Below are 23,958 nucleotides of genomic sequence, written 5' to 3' on the forward strand. Positions count from 1 at the left end.
CTGACTGGGGGTAACATATGCCTAGCACTTCTTGTATTCTGAGAACATCCTTCATGATTCCATCGCTGTCCTCATCAACTCTTACTAGTAAACTGGAGTGGTGGGAAATAGCAAGAGTGAGCACATATCGTACTCAACAAGTATAACCAGGGGTTCATGAGGCTCAAATGACTGACACTGGTTTAACTGCATTTCGCTTTTAATAGTGGAGAGCATGTTCATAATTTAATAGCAATTGTCAAGGTAGCAGTAATAATCCATTAATCACATGATCAAGTGTAAGCATAATTAATTCTTAGCATAAACGATAATCAAATGAACACAACAACTTAACAAGCTCATCGTCGTCGCAGCAAGAACCCCCAAGGCCGCTCTTAACCGTGAGCACGGCTAGTATACTAGTTTTAACACTCTGCAGAGGTTGTACATCTTTACCCATGAGTCATGATTTACCCTTTCGCCCGAGGTGATCAGCCTCTTAACCCACTCCCAAGGAAGGTCGGCAGGGATCACTATGAAGCCTTTCAAAAGTTCGTCTAACATGTTAGGGCCACAAGGTTTCCTTTGCGAGCAGATATAGATACCCCCCTTCCGAATGGCACAATGACGCGCAGCCTATACACATAGGGACAGGGGCTCGCACTATACCCATGTCTGTTCAGCCCCTCCGCCCTTTCGGGTAACCTCTAACAAGCTAGAAAAGGTCTTCATACTGAGCTAAAGCCAGAGCCATTATAGCCCTCATGGTTGCACTGTTGTCCCGGTGATCACTTACAGACAAGATCTCATATAGTTATTTGTCATCTTTTAACGTTCATTGCATAGCTATTAATCATCTTACAAGATCATAGATTATATCAAGCACTAGCACATCTACACCAAATGCATAACAAGTAGGTAGCAAGGAATCCAGGTAACAATCATCTATGATTTTGCTAAGGTCGACAAGGTGATAGCATGCATATGACATATATGTGTAGTTATAAGTGAATAGGTAACAAGGATGATCCCAAGTTATACTTGCCTTAAACACTTGCTCAATTCTCACATCATCAGCTTTTGGTCATCACCCTCACAAGCGGTTCTCGTCTACTCGTAGCAAGCACCACACATAGGCAAACATACAAGCAACAACAAAAGCAACTAAGAACAGTACACCACACAAGATTACGCAACATACTAGAAGAGAACAAATTACTATTGTGACGAGAATACATGAAACGATGTAGATGGATCTACCGTCAACTTTATGGGATTTTATATATTATAATAGAAAAGAAAAGTCTACAAACTTAGTGTATTTCAGTTCAATAAAACCATATGGAAATTATTAACCTAGATTAAGCAAATCATATTTAAACATAAACCTGAGTTAGAACTATTCATATTTTATTTTCTAAATGTGCTCTCATAATTTATTCTACAAGTCAAGCTTTATCTTGCAAAAGAAATAAATGTGTATACGTTTATGCAAGGATCACATTTAATTGTGATAATTATAAATATATGTATTAGCATTAATTTATAAAAGACCGAAGTATAAACCTATATTGCTTTTAATTAGAATTGTCATAAACATATTAATTAAATTAATATTTAATTTATTTATCACAAGAAAGTATAGAATGAAAGTGCAAGCAAAGAACGCGAACGTGCAGGTCCTCACCAGCTACAAATCGAAAGCCGACTCAAGATAAGGCAGCAGCATGCTATAGGCAACCACGAAGAATGGTGTCGATCCAATCGCATCTCCATAGTCTGGATAATAATAAATTTTCTGGTAGCCTGACTCGATTGCACGTAGTAGAAAAAGGATGAAATATAATTTTCTCCACAACTGTTGAATAGCAGCAATACGTAAATCTTGATTACCTTCTCGATTAGCGTGTAGCATCAACAACCTATTTTCTACATGGGAGAGCTGTCCACCTCGATCTGCTGGCGCAAGAGAGACTTCCACGGCAGCAACAGATTGAAGCCAATAAACTTTCTCCGCCTTCAATAAATAATGGAAGCAAGGTATAGCTTTATGGACGGAACGCCGAACCGAGATGAATCCAACAGCAACGCTAATTTTTGGCCCGGCGGCGGCAGCACAGAAGACGATATGATCTAGCGGCGGCGTGGATCATGATGCTTATTTTCAAGGGTTTGGAAAGAAAACGATGGATGCTATTTATAGTCGGATACACTAGATGGATATAGAGTTTCTAGGCGTGTGCAATTCGTAGAGATTGATGATTCTGTCTATATATATATATATATATATATATATATATATATATATATATATATATATGATTGATTACTTTATGAGGAAGGGCATGATGTCATCTTTAACCATGAAGGACGTGGCCTGGTCGATTGCTTCTTTTGAATGTAAATATGTGTCGTCACGTCAACCAAAAGGCCATCAAATTAATTTAGAAAATTTAGAAACCACTTTTTCATTTAAATTTACATATACTTAAACTAAACTTGGTAAATTTTATACAAATATTAAATCCATTTATTTTGTTTAGTGTTTTCAATGCACAACCCAAAATTAAAAGTTTTAGGGTGTGACATGCCCGCCACAAGTTTGATGGTTGACTGATGATGCTTTACATTTCTCTACCAGACACCGGGCATTATAGCGAAATATGAGAAGCTCTCTGATTCCTTTGCAGGTCTGTTGTTTGATTGGCTTGGTTTCTTTGGGTTGCAAGTACATGACTCTTGGATGAAAGAACTACCACTTCATGTCTAGGAGCTTGGTAAGTGGTAGGAGATCCTTATGATCATGGGGTGTTTTTATATGTCCATTCCTGTTACATGGTTTGTTCATGTTAAGGGTTAATCACTCCTGTTTGTTCTTTTCAGATAATACCAATTGGCCTAAGATAACTCCAGTTATGTTATTTGTTAATATCTATTAGTATATGGCTAGTGACATTATTTATTAATATCTACTTTAGAGGATGCTTCGATTCATGCTTTCGATTCATGCTTTCAGTAGATGACTCCAGTTATTTTAGAGGATGCTTCGATTCATGCTTTCAGTAGATGATCGCTCTAACACATGCAATATCTTGTCCTTTATGCAGCCTCCGTCGGCGGGTTCGAATAACCCATCTCAGGCGCAAGCAAGCGACGGTGCTTTTCCTTCACCAGGCACTCAGTTTCCACCCTAGTTCTAGTTTGTTTATCTTTTTCACCACTTGATGGACATGTGATGGACTGTGAACGACTATCGACTTGTGAAGATGGATATTGAACCTATTATGTTTATGTCGTCGTGTATGTGAGATATTGTGTGCTTGTGATGTGATATATATGTGGATTTGAGTTTGTGATGAGATGGATGCAATATATATGGGCTATATTGTGTTTGTGATATCAGAGATGTGATATATATCTATTATATGTTGTGTTTGTGATTATAGAATCAAAAAATAAAAATAAAAAAAATAATTTTAGATCCTTTGTCGGGTGCCCTAGCTCTGGCACCCGGCAAAGCTGGGAAATTCCCAGCTTTGCCGGGTGTCAGGGCCAGGACACCCGGCAAAGAATTATTTTTAAAAAAGTTGGAAAACCCTTTGCCGGGTGCTGGCCGCCGGCAAAAAATTCCAAAAAAAAAATCTAAATTCTTTGCCGGGAGCCTCTGACATGGCACCCGGCAAAGAATCGGCTGACGGCATCTCGCCGTGACGATCACTTTTCTTTGCCGGGAGCCTGGCCCAGCTCCCGGCAAAGACTTTGCCGGGTGTCCGACAAAAAGCTCCCGGCAAAGACTCCTTTGCCGGGTCGTTTTTTGCCGGAGGCTCTTTGCCGGGTGCTGCACCCGGCAAAGGCTTTGCCGGGTGCTGCACCCGGCAAAGGCTTTGCCGGGTGCTTTTGGTATTTTGCTGGGTGCTATTTGCTCCCGGCAAAGCGCCTAAATCCTGTAGTGTATCTCGTCTCAAAAATTATTTTTTGTTTAATTCTAGGTTTAAATAATCACGAGTCAGATTTACTTAACCTTATCAAAAACCTATGTTTCTATCATATTATAAGTCAAGTCACAACTTTTTGTAGTAATGTATCCCGTCTCAAAAATTATCTTTGTAATTCTATATTTAAATCGAGTCAGATTTTCTTACCGTACCCTTATCAAAAACTATGTTTCTATTATATTATAAGTGAAGTACAAATCTTTTTTGAACTACATTTATATAAAATAATATCAACATTTATGTCTCTAAATATAATTACTCTAAATAATATATTCAATCATTAATTAAATTATAGTTACGTTCGTAAAAAAAATAAAATTATAGTTATTTGGTATCCTCTCCGTGCAAAAAAAAATTGTAATTCTCGTATTTCAAGAAGTCAAAAGATCTAAACTTTGATTAAAATTATATAACATATACTAACTCTCGAAAAAATAAATAAGTATCATTAGATTAGTTATAGAATATATTTTTTTAATAAATTTATTCTAATACTCTTACTAGAAACTTGATCAAACTCTTAATCTGGTTTGCCCGGCATGTTTCCCATAACTGTAACTTTTTATGGACTGAGAGAGTATTATGTACTAGTGGTTTTTTATATATATATGGGTTTCATCAAACTTAAAATTGTTTGACTCTTTAAAAATCAAAATTGCACTATAATGCAGGGAATATTTTCTTCCTTGCTAAGCTGGGCGACCACGACGAGCTGTTTTATTTTGTTGTTGCTTTGTTCGCGGGTCCGAACAGTTGGCTTAGTTGGGGCAACCACAAGCAAGTACTAAGCTTTAAGTTTTTTTAATCAGTTGGTAAACCAATGATTATACCAAGCACACATAATGAATAGAGTGGTGTATTTTTGCTTTTCTTCAACTCAAAATCCATGTGGGAGGAGGACAAGCTATGTGCGAGGGGGGAAATTGATCAAACTTGTACTAGTTGGCTAAATATAGATCTAAATTATGTTTTGGAGTCAACTTTCCCAAGTGCTAACAAGTGGAGTTGGAGCTTCCAAAAAAAAATATATGAACAGATACCATCTACCTAACTAGGAACATGCTAAAAATCCTTTTCCACGACCTTGATAGGTGACTGGATATCTGGAAGGAATTGAGACTGGGAATAGCAGGATTTGGGGAGGATTTAGCAAGAACAGCACGAGGTTGGGGAGGAACACGGCCGGATTCCATGAGATACTCGGATTATTCGGAGACAGTTACAGAATAGTGTTCCTCGTTACCTACTCGGTTACCACGGCACAGCTTATATACCCGCTGGCCTCAAGCCACCTACGACACCCACACCTACCAGCCTATTACAGAGATGGGCCACGGCCCATGGGTTGTAACACTCCTCCCTGCTAACCAACAGCTTGTCCTCAAGCTGTAGCAACTGACGAACGATACTCCTCCATAGTCATCAAATGTTCAGACATCATCCCAGCATCTTCCTAGGTGGCCATCTCCGATGGAAGACCAGTCCATTGGATCAGAAGCTGAGGAACCACCGTATCTCCTCGTAACACCGAACGTTTGTCCACAACACGGCGAGGCCAGTAAATATGTGTAGGATCATAGCAGACAGAGGACAAGTCTGAACTTACTGACACCGTAGCTGGCACATGTTGCTTTAGCTGCGACACATGTACGACTGGATGTATCTTCGCATCGACGGGAAGATCCAGCCTGTAAGCCACCTGCCCCACTCGTTGTAGTATCTTGTACGGACCATAGAACCGGAAGGATAGCTTCTGATTGGACCGTGAAGCTACCGTTGACTGAACATAAGGCTGCAGTTTTAGAAATACGGAATCGCCCACTGCAAACTGTCTTTCAATCCGGTGTTTATCAGCTTGTGATTTCATACGCTGCTGTGCTCTGAGCAATTGTTGCTTGATCAATTGAGATAACAGTTCACGATCAGTCAGCCACTGCTCCAAATCTGGTATACTACACAGCTGCAAGTTTGAGATGCCCAACTGTCTTGGTGTATAGCCATACAGAACTTCAAATGGTGATTTGCCAATAGCTGAGTGAACTGTAGTGTTGTACCAGAACTCCGCGACTGAAATCCACTTGTGCCATTGGCGAGGACAAGAATGCACTATGCATTACGAGGCGGAAGCGCTTCGAGGAGGCTTCTGCCCGCGCCGTGCCCCATGGGCGAATCAACACGCGGTGGCGCCATACTTGATGAGGCGCCTGGCGCGGTGTTGAGGTCGATCCCCGCCATCAGTAGAGGATGAAGCGGTGGAGGTGGTTCACGAGCTTGCCACTGCACTGGTGGCGGTGGAGGCGGAGGCGGAGGAGATCGGAACTCCAATCGCTGGATCCGCGCCGCCGTGTCGTCGATCCGTGCCGCGGAGTCCGTGTCCTCTTGAGCAGCGTCTCCATGGACTCTTGCGCGGTGGTGCGCCAGGCTTCCAACGAACTCAACTTGTCCAGGGAGGTGGACATTGTTGACGGTCCTTAAGCACCAAATATAATCATCAAATAAATAAAGAAAAGGATCCAAATGCAACCAACACCTAGACTTAGGGTTTTATCTCACAGAATTCCACGAGTTTTGGTGTTTGTCTATTTCTGCAGGGGGTTATCAGGAAATACGAAAGAAAGGCCCACATGTCGGGATTACATAGAGATATCAACGCACCGTGCAATTTTCTACCATCTAGAAGACTCCAGAAGCCACGGGAAGAAAGCAGAGGCCGGAAGGGGCCAGGCCCAGGGCGCCCGCCCTCTTTCCCTGGGCGCCCGCCCTGTCCTGGACTCCGTTCGGGACTCTCTTCGCACACGATGTTCCACCGACCTAAAGTATCAAGGATAACGTAGTACCACATCGCCTACCGACCCAAAAACGCATAGAGGAGGAGGACTATATAAGGAGACCCCCCTGGCCCCTGGAGAAGACAAGAAATTATCATAGAGTTGAGGGATGCCCTCGAAGGAAAACCTCTTCTCTAAATAATATTTCTTTTTAGGCTTAGCATCCAATGTAAAGTAGAAATAGATCTTCTAGTTTCTACTAGATTGAGAGAGATAGAGTGGAGGTGTAGATCGGAGGAAGGCCGGCCTCTCGGTGTCTACTCCGAGTTGTACCTGCGGGATCAAGTCTTCTAACCCGAGGCTTGCTCCTAAGATTCTTCAGTAATTCGACTTCTAATTCTAGTAAGTTTTTGTTTTATTGTTCTTTGGTTTATGAGTTTACTTTAATTCTCTTCCGGTTGAGTATTAGAGTAATCACTGCTAGCGTAAACGTGGTGTTTAGGCTAGGGTACTCATAGATATCCCCTGACTAGCTGGACCGTGGTAGTAGCGAGGAACATGACATTTCCGAGTTACCTTTGTATCCCATATCTTGTTAGCAGGACGGGTAGGGTTTATAGGTGCGGGTCGAACATTCTTTTGGGTGTCTAGATTCTGTAAGCTTCCCAAATAGAACAGTAGATCATCCTTACCAAGGTTAGAACGAGACTACGGTTGCAGTCTTCTCTATACATCACTCACATCGAGAAACATTCTTTGTAGCCTAAAGGGGTAGTAGCAATAGATTTGGTTAGTCAGATGCACCCTTTCTCCCAGTGGTAAAAATATAAATACGATAACTCTGGATAACCTTCCGGGTGAAATGTTCACCGATATCCGTGCGTTTGCGGATCATTTCCTTATTGCGTTACCAAATATCAACAGACATCATCTCTTGAAAGCTGGCGAACTGCTTCGCCATCTCTTGCATCGTCGTCTTCAGGTCATCGACCGAAGCCGCCATCTCGACCTAGTACTTCGGGGGATTACGCTTCTTCGGCGCCAGGGAATCGATTTGGGAAAAAAAATTTCCCCAAATCAATCGGCTCCGATTACCAAATGTTAGGTGACTGGATATCTGGAAGGAATTGAGACTGGGAATAGCAGGATTTGGGGAGGATTTAGCAAGAACAGCACAAGGTTGGGGAGGAACATGGCCGGATTCCGTGAGATACTCGGATTATTCGGGAGACAGTTACAGAATAGTGTTCCTCGTTACCTGCTCGGTTACCACGACACAGCTTATATACCCGCTGGCCTCAAGCCACCTACGGCACCCACAACTACCAGCCTATTACAGAGATGGGCCACGGCCCATGGGTTGTAACAGAACTCCAACTGAATATCTCTTGGTTTAAAAATCCAACTTCTAAATAGGTCAACTTTGACGGCAGCTTTTAATTTAGGCAAATGAATGAAGGTTCAAGTGTGAGTTCCCAATACTTCCACTTAGGCCAGTCTCAATGCATAGTTTCATGACACAGTTACCAAGACTATAAACTAGGTAACCGAGCTATAAGAGTTTCATGGGGATGAAACTCCTCTCTCATCTAATGAAACTCCTTCATTTAATGACCCTACCAAGTCAGCAATTTTGCTTATGTGGCACCCTATTTAATGTGCATGACACTCTCATGAAACATGCATTGAGACTGGCCTTACAAATTCTTCTGGATCCCAGTAGAGTACAAGTTTACCTTATTACTCCATCCGTCTTAAAGATATAAGGCGCGATTTGACTTGGTGTGGTCTTCAAGATCATACTTTAACCGTTAATTTATATCACCGAAAAAAATAGCGGGCTATTTTTCCGCTATAGCGCCGCTATAGCGGGATATTTAAAACGCCGCGACGATATCAGTCATTTTCCCGCTATCAGCGCTATTTCCGCTATTTTCCGCTATAGCGCCGCTAAACCGCTATATCGGCTTAGCGCCCCTATTTTCCGCTAAGCCTGAAGTGGCATTTGGGCCGAAATTGAGCCCGAACTTTAGCCCAAACTGGAGCCCAAAACATAACCCTAACTCAGTCACTCTGCTCCCCAGCCACTCTGCTCCCCAACTCCTCCCCCGACTCCACCCGCGGCGGCGCCCGCCCCCCCCCCCAGCGCGACCGCCCGCAACCCGACTCCACCCCACCGCGGCGTCCGCCCAGCGCGACCGCGAGCAGCCTCCGCCCAGCGCGACCCGACTCCACCCCATCGCGCTCGCACCCCGCGGCCTCCGCCCAGCGCTTCCGCGAGCGGGATCGCCCCAGCGCGACCGCCAGCCGGCTCTGCCTCGGCTCTAGCGCGACCGCGGGTCCAGCGCGACCAGCCGGATTGCCCCAGCGCGAGCGCCCTTCGCCACCCAGCCGGATCGAGGAAGGATCGCCAATTCGCCACCCAGCGCGACCGAGGATGCAGGGACATACTGACTCCGCCATGAATACCCCAGGTGCAAACGATCGAAGCCCTGAGCGAAGTGCACCGCCAGCGCTAGCGCCAGCGCCAACAGTAGGCAAGTTCCCGAATCTCCCCTGTTCTACTGCAGTTCAGTTAGTCCTACAATGAGCAAGCATTTATTATCCCTGTTATGTCCACTTTGTAGGCTTATCTAGCACTGCATCCACGGGCATTGAATCAAATGAACCAACTGACCCAGCTTGGAAGTACTGCACAATGCCAGATGTGAACAAGAAAGGTTCTCTCCAGTGCACCTTCTGTAGCGGCATCTATCATGGTGGAATAACAAGAATCAAGTACCATCTTGGTAAAGTTCCTAAATCCAATGTTGCAAAGTGTAAAAAAGTTCCATCTGATGTGCAACAAGAAATCCTTGAAGTGCTGGCCATAAAGTCAGATAACAAGCAAAAGAAGGCTGAGGAGAAAGAAGAAGATAGAGCTGTAGTTGATTTGAGTCATTCTGAAGGAGAGGAACACAGTGATGCAGAAGGAAATTCAGTTATTGTGGTGAAGAAGATGAGTAGCAAAGGTCATTCAGGTCCTATTGATAAATTCTGTAGACTAACAACAGAAGAAATAGTGGCTGCAAGGAAGGGCAAAGGTGTTCTTTCTGAGAAGGTTCAATCCAAGATATCAACTGAAAAAAGAGAAGAGAAGAGGGACAGAGCATGTGAGTACATCTGTAATTTTTTTTATGATGCTAGCATCCCACACAATGTGACGACACTTCCAAGCTTTGAGCTCATGCTTGAGGCTATTGGAGACTTTGGCAGGGGCTTGAGAGGTCCAACTCCATATGAGATGAGTGGGAAATTCTTGCAAAAAAGGAAGAGGAAAGTGCAAGAATTAGTAAAGGCTCACAAAGAGTCTTGGGAGCTACATGGATGCTCAGTTATGACTGATGCTTGGACAGATAAGAGAGGTAGAGGTGTGATGAACTTGGTAGTTCACAGTGCATATGGTGCTTATTTTCTTGATTCTGTGGATTGCTCAGCTGTGAAGAAAGATGGCAGATACATTTTTGAGTTGGTTGATAAGTGTATTGAGGAAATAGGGGTGCAAAATGTAGTTCAAGTTGTGACTGACAATGCAAGACCAAATGAGGCAGCGGCTAGTTTGTTGAGAGCAAAGCACCCCTCTATTTTCTGGAATGGTTGTGCAGCCCATACCATTGATTTAATGTTGGAAGATATAGGAAAGATGCCCAGAGTTGCTGCAACAATTAGCAAAGCAAAGTGCTTGACTGTTTTTCTTTATGCCCATACTAGAGTTTTGGACCTGATGAGGAAGTACCTTTCTAGAGATTTGGTGAGGTGTGGTGTTACAAGGTTTGCTACAGCTTATCTCAACTTGAAAAGCATGCTAGAAAACAAGAAGCAATTGCAAAGGCTTTTTAGGGAGGATGAGCTCCATGAACTAGGCTACCTAAAGAGTGCCAAAGGGAAGAAAGCAGAGAAGGTTGCCAAATCTGAAACTTTCTGGAGAGATGTTGAGACTGCTGTTATTTACTTTGAGCCATTAGCTCATGTCTTGAGGAGAATGGACAGTGATGTGCCAGCAATGGGTTTCTTATATGGGTATCTACAGGAGGCTAAGAATGAGATCTCTAAGAGGTTCAATAATGACAGGAGAAAGTTAGAGGAAGTTTTTCAGTTCATTGACAAGAGGTGGGACAGTAAGCTGAAAACTCCTTTGCATAGGGCTGGTTACTACCTCAACCCTTTCTACTATTATCAAAACAAGGTGGCTATAGAGGACAATGAAACATTTAGAGATGGTGTCATAACTTGCATTACAAAGCTTGTTCCAGATATAGAGACTCAGGACAAGATTATTGAAGAGCTTCAAAAGTTCCAAGATGCTGAAGGATCCTTTGGCAAAGAAATTGCTAAAAGGCAGTGCAAAAATATTCATTTTAATCCTGGTATGAAAAATTGTCCTCTACCTCTAGCAAATAAATTTCTTTGTTGGCAAATAATTTACATTGTCCTCTATTTTCCACTTCTTTGTTGTATTGTAGCTAAGTGGTGGCTGAATCATGGAAGTAGTGCACCAACCCTCAGAAAGCTAGCTGCTAGAATTCTCAGTTTGACTTGCAGTTCATCAGCTTGTGAGAGATGCTGGAGTTCATTTGAACAAGTAAGAATTGGTCTTGCACTCTTACTCTTACATTCTTAGTCTCTTAGACTCTTAGTCTCTTACTGATTCCAATTGTATGTAGGTCCACACCAAGAGACGCAATAGGCTGCTGCATGACAGAATGAGGGATCTTGTGTTTGTCAAATTCAACTCAAAACTGAGACAAAAGAAGGACAATAAGGATAGAGATCCACTTGAGAAACCTGTTAGTGATGTCTTAGAAGATGAAGACAATGAGTGGATCACTGGTGTTGAGCAAACAGAAATGGAAGAGGATGAGGAAGAAGGAATTGGAGGTACCTTACAAGAGGTTGTAGCTGCACCACCACCAAGGAAGAGAGGTAACCAGAGCAGGAAGAGAAAGAGACTGATTCCTACTGGTGATGATGAGTTATCTGCTTCATCTTCTGATGGAGAAAATGACACTATGATGCATTCTGATTCCATTTCTGTTTCTGATGAAGAGATGCAGTAACTTGTGTGCTTAGTGCTTGTCATTTCATTTATGTTTCATACTTTTAGTTGCTTATTGATTATTGAACTATGGCACTTGTGGCTTTATGCCTTTTGCTTTTGAATTTGGAATTTTGGATTGTAATAAATAGACTATTAGATCATGAGTTGTGACTTGTGAGTTACTTGTCACTTGTGAGATTTTAGTTTTAAACTTTTCATCTGGTGCGTGCTGTATTTAAATAGCGGGCTATAGCGGCGACACAGCGCGACCGCTACGTCGTATAGCGGTCGCTATAGCGGCGCTATAGCGGAAAATAGCGGCCAGAATCAGCCAGCGCTATTTTTGATAGCCCGCAATTTTTTTCTTTGATTTATATTATTATATATAATTTGTGGCAACAATAAAAGTATCATTAGAAAATATTTATAAAGACAAATCTAATGTTACTATGATTGTACTATAATATTTTTTGTATTATTAGAATAATTATTGGTCAAAGATAATGAAGTTTAAATTTTGAAATACATGCATGTCTTATATCCTAACACGGTACCTCAATGGGATAGGACAATTTTGCATGACTAGCTAATGAGGAGCTTTGACTCTCTATAGCTCGGCCAAATGGGCCTTATAAATATAAGCATGTTAAGTGATGGGCTCACAAATACAACAGACATGAATAACAATCACTTAGTCTCATATCGTCTACGAATTAACTCCTTTGTGTAGTATTCACTATGAATCTTATATCTAATCATGTTTCGGGGATCAACTTGAGTATTGACAAGTGAAAGCCCAAGTTTGGTTTTGGTAATTAATGACACCAAGTTGCTAATGCTTTGTGTTTAAGTGATTTGAGTTAGGCATAGCAACACATGTGATGAAAGGTGCTTGGTGGCATGGAAAGGTGGCCACATGATCACAAAGGGATGAAGCATGAAGTGAAGATCATGGTGATAGACGAGGAGCAAAGTTATCAAGGCAAAGGTATAAACATAGGGTTTTACTTTTGCCGGTCTAAGATGAGTAGAGAAGTGATTGACCGGGTTTAGGATAGATAGCCGACTATCAAGAGGAGAAATCACGGTCATCTCTCGAATCAAGTGCTACTAGATCCACATCTTGAGCATATGCATTAGGATCTAGTAAAGTGCTAACTTAACTCCTTTGGTAAAAATGTTTGTGAAAAGCTAACACACTTGCACTTTGGTGGTGGACACTTGTTGATGTTAGCACATTTGCAAAGGAGGTGGACACCGGCGCTTTTGAGAAAAATAAGAGTATATTTTCTATTGCGCCGATGGGAAATTTGGTGAAGTCGCGGGAGTGTTTTCTCACTGAGAAACACTCACCGGACGCTGGCCTCAGAGTCCGGTGTGCTGTCAGAGCTTGACTCTGCTAGGGTTGAGCACCGGACGCACTCTGGTAGCGTCCGGTGGTTAGCGTCCGGTGTGAGGGGTTTTTGTAACCCTCTCTGCGCACGAGTCCGGTGAGCACCGGACCGTCCGGTGCCTAGCGTCCGGTGAGGTCGCGAGTTTGACAAACTCTCTGCGCATGAGTCCGGTGTGCACCGGACACGTCCGGTGTGGACTTGCAGAGCGTCCGGTGTGTTGCAGGTAGCCGTTAGAAACTGACGCGCGAGATTCAAGATCGACACGTGGCCAACTCCAGTGCACCGGACGCAGGGGGTCGAGCGTCCGGTGCTCACTTAGTAGCGTCCGGTGCCCCCGATTTCAGCCCAGTGAAAACAGCCAACGGCTAGTTTCTTTGAGGGGCTTATAAATAGAAGGTGGCCGGCTTTGGGAGGCTGGCTCTTGCACTTTTGAATGCTTGAGGCATACTTTGAGCTAGAGAACACTCCCTCCACTCATCTCCTTGCTTGATTGCTAATTCTAGTGAGATTGAGTGAGATTCAAGTGCATTGCTTTGAGAGTTGCATTTAGTGGCACTTGATTCTTGAGTTTGCTACGGATTTCTTGTTACTCTTGGGTGTTTCCCGACGCCCTAGACGGCTTGGAGCAGCGGTGGTGTTGAGCTCGTGATTGGAGATTGTTTCGAGCCTCACCAAGTGATTTGTGAGGGGTTCTTGAGCCTTCCCCGCGGGAGATCGCAATTGGCTACTCTAGTGGATTGCTCGTGGCTTGGAGGATCCCCATCTTGTGAGTGGATGTGCGGCACCCGCTGAGGGTTTGGCTTTGGATTGCCAATTAGCTCGTGATCCATCAAGTGGGTGTATCGCCACAACGAGGAGTAGCTTGCCGGGAAGCAAGTGAACCTCGGTAAAAAATCTTGTGTCATCTCTTGCCGAGGATTCTCTTGTGATTGTGAGTGATTGATTGGATATATCTCTACTCTACAATGTTGGTATAACAATCACTCTCCACTCCTTTACTTACTTGTATACCTTGCTAGTTGTTTAGCTTGTTTAGTTTAGTCTTCTTGTTTAGGAGTGTAACTAGCCTTCTCTTGTTGTTGTGCTTTAGTGTTTAGCCTTGTACTAGTTTGTATAGGTGGCTTGCATAGCTTAGTTGAGCTAGTGCTACATTTGCTTCGCCATTTGTTTTACTAACTCGCTTGCTTAGTGAAGTTTGTAGAAATTTTAATTAGGCTATTCATCTCCCTCTAGCCATTTGGACCTTTCAACAAGTGATTTCTGGAGCTTGAGTATTAACAAGAGAAGAGCTCTACCTAACGAGGAATGTGCAAGCATGATTTCTCTCCTCTCCAACTTGTCCTTGGGTTTGCAAACATGTCAACTCTCCACACAGCTTTAGTTTATTATACGGTCCTAAGCACTTATCCTAAAGTAGATAATCATTCGATCCTCCCGTTCAGTGGTAAAGCTAAAGCAAATCCAAGGGGGTGCGATTGACTTGTAGATGTATAGATTTGAGTCGTAACAATGGTGAGAAATTAACCATATTCACTGGTACTCAAAAATTTTGTGGGTGCATCCACATCCACCACGTTACATATAGCTTCGCCACTGCTCCCGTTCCAGTCTAGAATATATAGTGACGAGTAAGAAAAGTGTTACTATGTCCTTTATTATTTATCAAAATTATCTAAGCCTGGACGAAAAACTCGATGTTCATTAACTCACTTGCCTCGTGATTGGCTCGGCTCAGTTCGGCTCGGCTAGTTATGATAACGAGCCGAGCCAAGCCAAAATTTTAGCTCGTTATTTATAACGAGCCAACTCGCGAGCCAAACGAGCTATAATTTCAGAGAAAAAGTCATCATAACGTATATTAGTTTTGTATTACTTCATATCTTATACTTTGCAAATGAATGATATATTAGCTCATATGAATATTTTGTTCGATTTAAGACTACTATTGAATATATTATTTTTATATTACTACTGTTTTTAAGTTTTAGATAAATATAAGTATTATATTTTGTGTACTTTTTATATCTAGCTCACGAGCTTAACGAGCCAGTTCGAGCTCGTAACGAGCCGAGCCGAACTAGCTTTTTGACTCATTAAAATAATGAGCCGAGCTGATCGTCATCATAACAAGCCAGAACGAGCCGAGCTAGCTTGGCTCGTTATCCAACCCTAAAATTATCTATGCATGTGCTTGTGGTCTTCCAATTCACTTTGCGAGAACTCAATGTTTTCAATTTTAATCAAATATATACATAAATTATTAATATTTATACCGTACATAATAATGAAAATATGCATGCTACCAGAGGCGGACCGGCTGTCCCAGCTAGCCGCTGGTGGGAACCTATTACACGCCTTGCCTTCTCCGCAGCGCTAGGTCACCATTGCTGCACGCTGGAGTTTGCCTCTGCACGACCGTGTGTCAAAGCGAGGAAAAAACGTTTGGTTTCGCATTCACTCGTGGGCCTTTATGAAGGGGTATTAGGCCAGGCGACAGCCCAAATTGAAGTCCAAGCCAAGCCCATGAACCACAGTCCTTTCTACCAGTTCCGCGCACATGTGAAGTCTTGCCGCCTATCCATTCGACGTCTAACTGAGCACGAATGAAATCTAACTGAGCCTATACAGAGACGCCTATCCATTCTACCAGTTCATGATCGCGAGAGAGAGAGAGTTGACTGAGTTCATTGGTAGAAATTATCTGCCTAAGTTTAAATTCTCGACTTGCATGAGTGTTCGTATTTCCAAATTTATTTACTAGAGGTGTATGACATTTATTTACTAGAGGTATATGACAAACTGTAGCACAAGCAAGTATTTTTTCCTTAATTTCTTGTCATATAAAATTTTAAACTTTTCGTATGTGTATGATATATTTATTGTTGTTGTTAGATAAGTTTGCTGTGTTGGTCCCACCTAAAATTTTGATTGAGGTCCATCACCTGCATGTAATGTACCATTTATTTCCACTAACCATGCACATAAAAATAAATAGTACTGTATTAGTATGGAGATGGGCTACAAAGACCTTGTTTAGATGTGAATTTTTTTTAAATTTCGCTACTGTAGCACTTTCGTTTGTTTGTGGTAAATATTGTCCAATCATAGACTACAATTAGGATCAAAAGATTCGTCTCGCGATTTACATGCAAACTGTGTAATTATATTTTGTTTTTGTCTATATTTAATGCTTCATGCATGTGCCACAAGATTCGATATGACGGAGAATCTTGAACTTTTTGGTTTTTGGGTGAACTAAACAAGGCCAAAGTACGGTGAAACTGGTTGCTAAGAGCATCTCCAACAGCAAAGTGTCATGCTCGGTTGTTGGTTACGTCTCTGTAGGCCCTATTGTCCCAACTCACAACTAGAAAACCTCTAAAACGACCTGTGATAGATGAAATCTCTTTGTCAGTTTTTAATAGGGATCGACAATTCGACAATTATACTAGATGTGAACCTAAAAATAAGGTTAAATCGACTTAAGTCACATGTAGTAAAGTCAGGCCTGATCTCTCTCTCCCCAACCACCACCAATGTGTATTGACAACAGCACGAATGAAATCTAACTGAGCATATACAGAACAATTCAAGTTGTTTGTTTAGGTTCTTGTTGAAAAACATGTGGATGCATATGAGTTTAATTCACAAGATCCACATAAACATGCCATCTGCGATTAACCACTGATCTCTAGCAATAAAACTTATTATGAAACTCATCACAACACTTCTAACTCAATCTCCGAAAGCAGATTAACCATGGAAGCGCGGGGTTCATAGAAGGCCTCCAGTGGCACCTCTTTGGGCAATGTTAAACCAGATCCCTCGGTCATGTCCACAAGATCCTCTCCCACTCTTTCCCAATTGAAGCACTGGATCATAGTCCCTAGAGCAAGGCCTACCATCTGCATGCCCAAGTTCTCCGCTGGGCATCGTCTCCTTCCCATACCAAATGGGATGAACATCTTGCCTTCACTATTCCCACCCTCAAACCTATGAACAAAACATATAATAATTGATATTCATCATCAATCTACACACACGATGGTACTAACCAAAAGAATCTGGTAGTAAAAGTTTGATGCGCCATGCATGCATGCATACCTTTCTGGGATGAAGCTTGCAGGTCTATCCCATAGTTCAGGATCCCTGTGGATTGCAAACGTATTCACCAGGAGCATTGTCCCCATGGGTATGTGAAACCCGCTTACCGTGCAGTCAGCTGAGGATTCATGAGGAACGAGAAGCGGCGCCGGCGGGTATAGACGGAATGTCTCCATGATGATGCACCAAAGGTAGTGCAGCTTTGGGAGATCGGTCGCCTCGAGTAGGCGCACCGCCGGTTGCCCTATGCATGCATCGATTTCTTCTTGAGCTCTTGTCAGCGCGGCAGGGTGGTTCAGCAGGAGGGACATCGCCCACTCCACTGTATCCACTGAAGTACTTGTTCCAGCTTCAAGGGAACTCTTCATCAAAAAGGGATAATTACGTCTTAAATAATAACTCAGTTTATTACTTTCCATTTGCTGAAACTAGAGTCTAGAGATACACATTATTAAACTTGGGAGGAATGAATGAAGGGTGTAAAGGTCAACGAACTGCAGGAATATTTCTCGATGATGCCCTTTTGTAAAAAGACAGGCTTTAAAATATCGCAAGAGAGATGTACAGTGACACTGATATCTCAAGCAGAGCAGAGGCAAATGCAGCTCATGATGCAAGGTGAGGTTGGCTTCTTCGTCTCATTTTATTTCCTCCATTCTTTTCTTCCTTGTCAGTCTTTTTCTTCCCTCTTCCACAGAAATGGAGAGAGGCTAAGGGGGCTCCACCCGCTGCTAGATCTGCCCATATTCTCAAGTAACTGTTTCAAAATTCTCAGCGGAGCAGCAAAATAGCTGTGAATTTCAACATTTATGGTCCCACCCTTAGCTTTGCATTACTCCCAGTTATTACGTTTCAATGCAAAGTTAAGATTTACTGCATCCAACTAATGAAGCTGCAACACTAGATATAGAAGAAAGATTTTTTAAGTCTAGAGCAAAAATTATTTCCTTTATCCTACTTTCTAACAAAAGAAATATATAAACACATATCTGATGAACTATACTACCTCTCCGTACGTAGAAGTCAAGAGGTGATCATAAACGTCGGATTCTAATACATAGTTAATAGATTATTTCCTTTTTTGTCATTGTCTGACTATACAAAAAAATTGTCATTTCTTTTTTTTCTTTCTTTTGTGTGTCGATACACATCAAGGTTTCGTGTGTTGGCGAAAGAGGTAAATACATAGTTAATAATTTAGTTTATTTCTAAATTTAAGATATTTTAACTCTTCAAAATTTTTAAAATGAGATGGGGGAATTGCTCCGGTACTCCTTGTTCCAAAAATAGCACAAATCTCAAAGCATCCAATTAAAAAAATTAATTATTTCCTAATTGACTTGTTGCCTGGGTCACGGTTGGGCTTAGCCTGTCCAACCCAGTTCCCAGCCCAGCCCATCCTCTGCTTCGTTAATTCGTTGGAGACGGCGTTGCGAGCAGCAGCAGCTGGTGGATGCTCTCTACTCCTCTCAGTCCTCCCTGACTTTACCGATCCCATTTCGTCGTGCTGAGGCAAGAAGCTTCGGTGGCGCCCGCCATCGTCGTTAAGAAAGAAGACCCCAGGCCACCAGCCGGTTCCAAAACACGACACCTGACATCGACACGACAACCTCGATCGCAATCCATCGCAAGAACGAACTCTCACTCGCCATGGCTGTGGCCTCCCGCCGCACATCATGGCGTTGTACGTTGTGCTGTGGCAAGAAGCTTTGGCGGCGCCCGCCGTGGTCGTTGAAAAAGAAGACACCAGGCCACCAATCGGTTCTAGAGTGCGACACCCGCAATCCATCACAAGAACTCACTCACCATGGCCGTGGCGTTCCCGTCGCACATCATGGCAGTGGCGCTGGAGGTAGCCGACGTCGAGATCGACGAGTGCGAGAGCCCCATCAAGAGCGGCCCACCTCCTGCATGCCGGTGCCGGCGTTCATGCACAGATCCTACGTGCACATACACCAGCACCAGTGCCACGATTTCTCGGTAAGCAAGGCTGCTGTTTAGCCAGAGCTTTATGGTCGGTTGTGTTGTGCTTGTACTTATCCTGTCCCAGAGCATGTGTTGCCTTGCCTTCTGTTCCTGCTCATCACCCAGATTAGCGTCTTCTGCTTCACGGCCGGCGCGACACTGCCACTGCACAACCACCCGATGGTGGTAGCTTTGAGCTCACAGTCGATATGGATGATGACTACGACAGCTACGACGACCGGTGGCGGTGCGTGGCCAGGCGCCTCCCTTGGCCGGTGGTCCCGACGTCTTCTTCCTCAACGGAGACTGCAGCGCCACTGAAGCTCCTTGTTGCAGCACGGCGATATGGGATCGGGGGAGGACGGGGAGGAGTAGAGACCATCCGTTAGCCGCTGCTGCTCGCGATGCCGTCTCCAACGAATTAACAGGTTGGATAGGCTAAGACCAATCGTGACCCATAAATAAAATCAAATAGAAATAATTAATTTTTTAATTGACTGCTTTGAGATTCGTATCATTTTTAGAAAAGGGAGTACTGGAGCAGTTCTCGTGAGATGGAGGCGTAGTTTTTAGATCGAAGTGCTATACGACACTGCCTGCAGCCGCATCAGCCCAGGTATAATACGACAAATATTCTGATAAACGACGGGGTCATGAAACTCCAAATTCAGACATTGGATCCAGAGCATGATTCAGCGGTCCCTTTCAGCTGCTATGTTGGGGTGGGGGGGGGGGGGGGGGGGGGGGGCTATATGCCGTGAGCATGGTCAGACAGAGATGTGATTACTGGAGATTGGACGATTTAGTTCAAATGGCAACTAAACCAACTAGTTTTTTCTTCAGAAGATTCATAAAAGAAGCAAATTCCCAGTAGGAAAAGAAGACAAGGAGACGACGTGATTACTCACAATGCACAAGGTGCGGATGAGGTGGTCCGGGCAGGCCTCGGGGTCCTCGTTCTGCAGCGTGAGCAGCACTCCGATCATGGTCCTCCTCGCCGGCGCGCCCTTCTCCATCTCCTTCCTCTGCTCCTCGATCAGCCCCTGCAAGAACTTGGTCCGGCCTTCCCGCAGCCGCCACAGCCGGCGCCCCACCCCGCCCACGTCCAGCCACCGTGCCCACGCCGGCAGGAAGTCCCACGCCGTCGACGCGCCGCTCAGCTCCATCGTCTCCTCCACCATCTCCCTGAACCACCGCGCCTCCTCGCTCACCCCCGCCGCTGTCGTCTCCTCCTCGTCGTCCTCCTTACCGTCGCCGCCGTAGTACCTCCTCGCGCACATCATCCCCATCATGGCGTTCATGAGCAGCTCGAACAGCCGCGACTTGAGCTCCACCCGCGCGCGGCCGCCCCGGGTCGTCGAGGCCGCGGCGCGGTAGAGGCCCCGCGCCATGGCCCGCGTCTCGCGCTCGTGCACGTCGGCGAACTGCTGCACCCGGAGCACGGAGAGGATCTCGGTGACGGCGATGCGGCGGACGTGCCGCCAGTAGGGCCCGTAGCTGGCCGTGCCCATGGTGGTCCAGTCGTAGGAGAGGATCCCGCCCGACGGAAGCCGCGGCCGGTTGGCGAACGTGACGTCGCGCGCGCCCAGGCACTCCTCGGCGGCCTCGGCAGACGACACGACTGCGACGCGGCGGGAACCGAACCGGAGCTGGAAGACGGCGCCGTGGCGAGCAGCGAGGCGCGCCAGGGTGCGGTGGAGGGGCTTCCTGAACAGGTGCAGGTGGCCGATGACGGGGAGAGCCGTCGGCCCCGGCGGGTTCCGGTGACGCCGACGTCGTACGTCTTGCGCTAGGGCGAGAAGCAGTGGGAGTAGGAGGAGAGTGATGACGGCGAAGGTGTTCAAGGTATCCATGGTGGACTCACAATGGAGTGAGTCTGAGTGTGAGACAGAGGAAACGAAGTGCCATGGATATGCTGCTTGATCTCAGAGGCGAACATGGGCCTAAAGGTCTCCAGGGCCGTGGCCCACTAGTCCAGGTAATGTTGGCCCACAAACTAAGGCCCAAGTGCCTAAGATTAGGGCATCTGCTTTGCTGTTCGTAACATGGTAGAATTAGCGTTTCGCTTCCTCTCACTCACGTGCGATGCCTCCTGTTCAATCTCGCTGCTCTGACAAAGGTATGCTTTTGGCAGTCTAGTACAGTAAAGGGCTTGGCCTTGTTTAGTTTTAAAAAAAAATTAGCAAAATTTTTTAGATTCTCCGTCACATCGAATCTTTAGACGTATGTATAAAGTATTAAATATAGACAAAAATAAAACTAATTGCACAATTTGGTCGAAATTGAGAAGACAAATCTTTTGAGCCTAGTTAGTCCATGATTGGACAATACTCCCTTCTTCCCTAAATACTGTTATTTCTAAGAGAAAATTTTGTCCGCAAATATTGCTATTTCTACTAGCATACTCAGTCCACCAGCCCATTTAATTCTCCTCGGAACTTCCGTGGTCCACCAGCCCATTTAATTTCTTCTATGGAGTAGTACTTTGGCGCATGGTAATTGTTTGAGTCTGTTTAGTTGGCATTAAATGCAGCTCGTTGGAACCAGAGAACCATGGCTTAACGTGTATGACTAAATGGTGGAACCCAAATTAATTGAGGATAGAATGGTCTTTTGTTTGCCATACTAATTTGTCTGAAATCTGCTAGAAATAGCAGTATTTGGAGACTGAGGGAGTATTTGTCAAATACAAACGAAAATGCTACGGTGTCGATTTTCTAAAATTTTTTGGAACTAAATAAGGCTAGCTGGAGTACTACTTGGTACAAAATCATCAATTCAAGGAATAGAACATTATTAAGCTGTGAATAAGGGTCCCCTCAATTCAAGGAATAGTTCAACTTAATAACATCCGTCAAAATATATCAAACGACAATAAAAAGAGAGCATTTATTCTGTGTCTTAGATTTTTGGTGGAAATTGTTAGATCTAATTAGGCTTGGCTCATTTTTATATTAAACATACTGTTCCATGACATTTGTGGGACGGCACATCGTACCTCGTTGCCTCGTATTGCATGGACGATGATTCACGAGCCAAGACATCAACAAGTTCATTGTGTCAGCTGATGAGAACGGCGCCACGTATCGGTGCAATTGTTATGCCTTTTTGTTTAATTAGGTCTTGTGTAGTTCACTCTAAAATTAAAAAAATATAAAATTTCCTATCATATGGCACATATATAAAGCACTAAATTTAGATAAAATAAATAACTAATTATACGGTTTGTCTGTAATTTACGAGATAAATATTTTAAGCCTAGTTAATCTATAGTTAAACAATAATTGTCAAAAATAAATGAAAGTGTTATAGTGCCTAAAAATTTTTCACATGAGAAACTAAACAAGGCCTTAGTCAGCATGTTGCTTAGTAGCATGGTAGGATCATTAGTCATTTAGTACTTCCTCCATACCTATAAAGAAAGTAATTTTGGACAAGGTTTGGGTTAAACATTGAGAATATAAATCATGAATAACTTTTAAGTTGTTGAGTTGAAAAATATGAAAACCATATGAATAGATTTATCTTGAAAAATACTTTCATAAAAATATACATATACCAAATTTTGATAAATATTTTTATAAAAATAAAAAAGTCAAAGTTGGGCTTTGGAGACCTTGTCGCTGTCCTAAACGACTTTATTTATGGATATAGAGGGAGTATAACACATGATCACACGTGCATATATTTATCTTGGTTATTAAATTCTAGATCGAAATACATGGAATAGTGCCCAACACTAAAGGCCTATTTGGTTTCCCTTGCTAAATTTTAGCCAACTGAACTTTAATCATTTTAATACTAACTAAAAACAAATTAAATAGTTTAGTCTCTTTTAGTTGGCTAAAATTTAACAAGGAGAACTAAATGAGCCTAAATTAAGCGTGTCACCGTCCATAATTTTCTTCAAGCTCCACTAGCCTTTTGGTAAATCACCGGATACGGAAACTGACATAAAGCGCTAGGCCATGGTACAGACAGCCGACAAATAAACACCACAAAGTGGTGAGACAATGGTACAGGGCGATATATCTTATCTATCTTATATACTTCCTCAGTACTCAAAAAAATCATTTTGAACAAGATTTAAATTAAATATTGAAAATATAAATTATGAATAATTTTTAAGCAACTAAGTGTAGAAATATGAAAATTATATAAATAAATTTATCTTGAAAAAATACTTTTATAAATATATATACCACTTACTAATAATTTTTTAAAAAATAAAAAGTTTAAATTAGATTTTGGAAACCACTATCCTCAACTACTTTTGTTTGTCGACAGGGAGTACGGCCTTGTTTAGTTCATCCCGAAAACCGAAAAGTTTTCAAGATTCTCCGTCACATCGAATTTTTCGCACATGCATGAAGCATTAAATATAGACGAAAATAAAAACTAATTGCACAGTTTAGCTGTAAATCGCGAGACGAATCTTTTGATCCTAGATAGTCCATAATTAAATAATATTTGTCACAAACAAACGAAAGTGCTACAGTAGCGAAATCTAAAATTTTTTCACATCTAAACAAGGCCGTAAGTCGCAGCCTCTTTGTTACAGTGCTAGGCTCCTCGTACAATCTTACTTCCAAATTTTTTTTGCAAAATATAAATAGTAACGTTTACGTTTGTATTTGATAAATATTGTTCAATTATAGACTAACTAGGCTTAAAAG

At 43.1% G+C, this 23,958-nt stretch overlaps 2 protein-coding genes across 3 annotated transcripts; one reads left to right on the forward strand and one right to left on the reverse strand.

The window, feature by feature from the left end:
• Nucleotides 9,441-11,838, forward strand: LOC8056199. Its single transcript, XM_002460116.2, has 3 exons — nt 9,441-11,148; nt 11,245-11,363; nt 11,446-11,838. The coding sequence occupies exons 1-3, from the start codon at nt 9,441-9,443 to the stop codon at nt 11,836-11,838; spliced, it is 2,220 nt and encodes a 739-aa protein (XP_002460161.2).
• On the reverse strand, nt 16,796-21,348 carry LOC8055772 (isoflavone 2'-hydroxylase). 2 transcript variants are annotated; one of them, XM_002462269.2, is made up of 3 exons: nt 20,191-21,307; nt 17,318-17,679; nt 16,796-17,206 (listed from the first exon to the last, which is right to left on the reverse strand). In XM_002462269.2, exons 1-3 carry the CDS (start codon nt 21,133-21,135, stop codon nt 16,933-16,935), a joined length of 1,581 nt encoding a protein of 526 aa, XP_002462314.2. In that variant the 5' UTR covers nt 21,136-21,307; the 3' UTR covers nt 16,796-16,932. The 2 variants fall into 2 exon arrangements, with proteins under 2 accessions (XP_002462314.2, XP_021308484.1); XM_021452809.1 differs by lacking the exons at nt 16,796-17,206; nt 17,318-17,679 and adding an exon at nt 17,686-18,054 and having other exon boundaries at nt 20,191-21,348.

The sequence above is a fragment of the Sorghum bicolor genome, chromosome 2 (assembly GCF_000003195.3).
Source record: "Sorghum bicolor cultivar BTx623 chromosome 2, Sorghum_bicolor_NCBIv3, whole genome shotgun sequence".
Lineage (NCBI taxonomy): Eukaryota > Viridiplantae > Streptophyta > Magnoliopsida > Poales > Poaceae > Sorghum > Sorghum bicolor.

Excerpts from the sequence above, each read along its gene's own strand:
- LOC8056199 (XM_002460116.2), top strand. The coding sequence starts at position 9,441 with ATGCCAGATGTGAACAAGAAAGGTTCTCTCCAGTGCACCTTCTGTAGC. Across the intron at positions 11,149-11,244 it reads AAATATTCATTTTAATCCTG|CTAAGTGGTGGCTGAATCAT; the intron begins GTATGAAAAATT and ends GTTGTATTGTAG. Across the intron at positions 11,364-11,445 it reads GCTGGAGTTCATTTGAACAA|GTCCACACCAAGAGACGCAA; the intron begins GTAAGAATTGGT and ends AATTGTATGTAG.
- LOC8055772 (XM_002462269.2), bottom strand. The coding sequence starts at position 21,135 with ATGGATACCTTGAACACCTTCGCCGTCATCACTCTCCTCCTACTCCCA. Across the intron at positions 17,680-20,190 it reads TCATCCGCACCTTGTGCATT|AGTTCCCTTGAAGCTGGAAC; the intron begins GTGAGTAATCAC and ends TTTTTGATGAAG. Across the intron at positions 17,207-17,317 it reads GCAAGCTTCATCCCAGAAAG|GTTTGAGGGTGGGAATAGTG; the intron begins GTATGCATGCAT and ends TTTTGTTCATAG.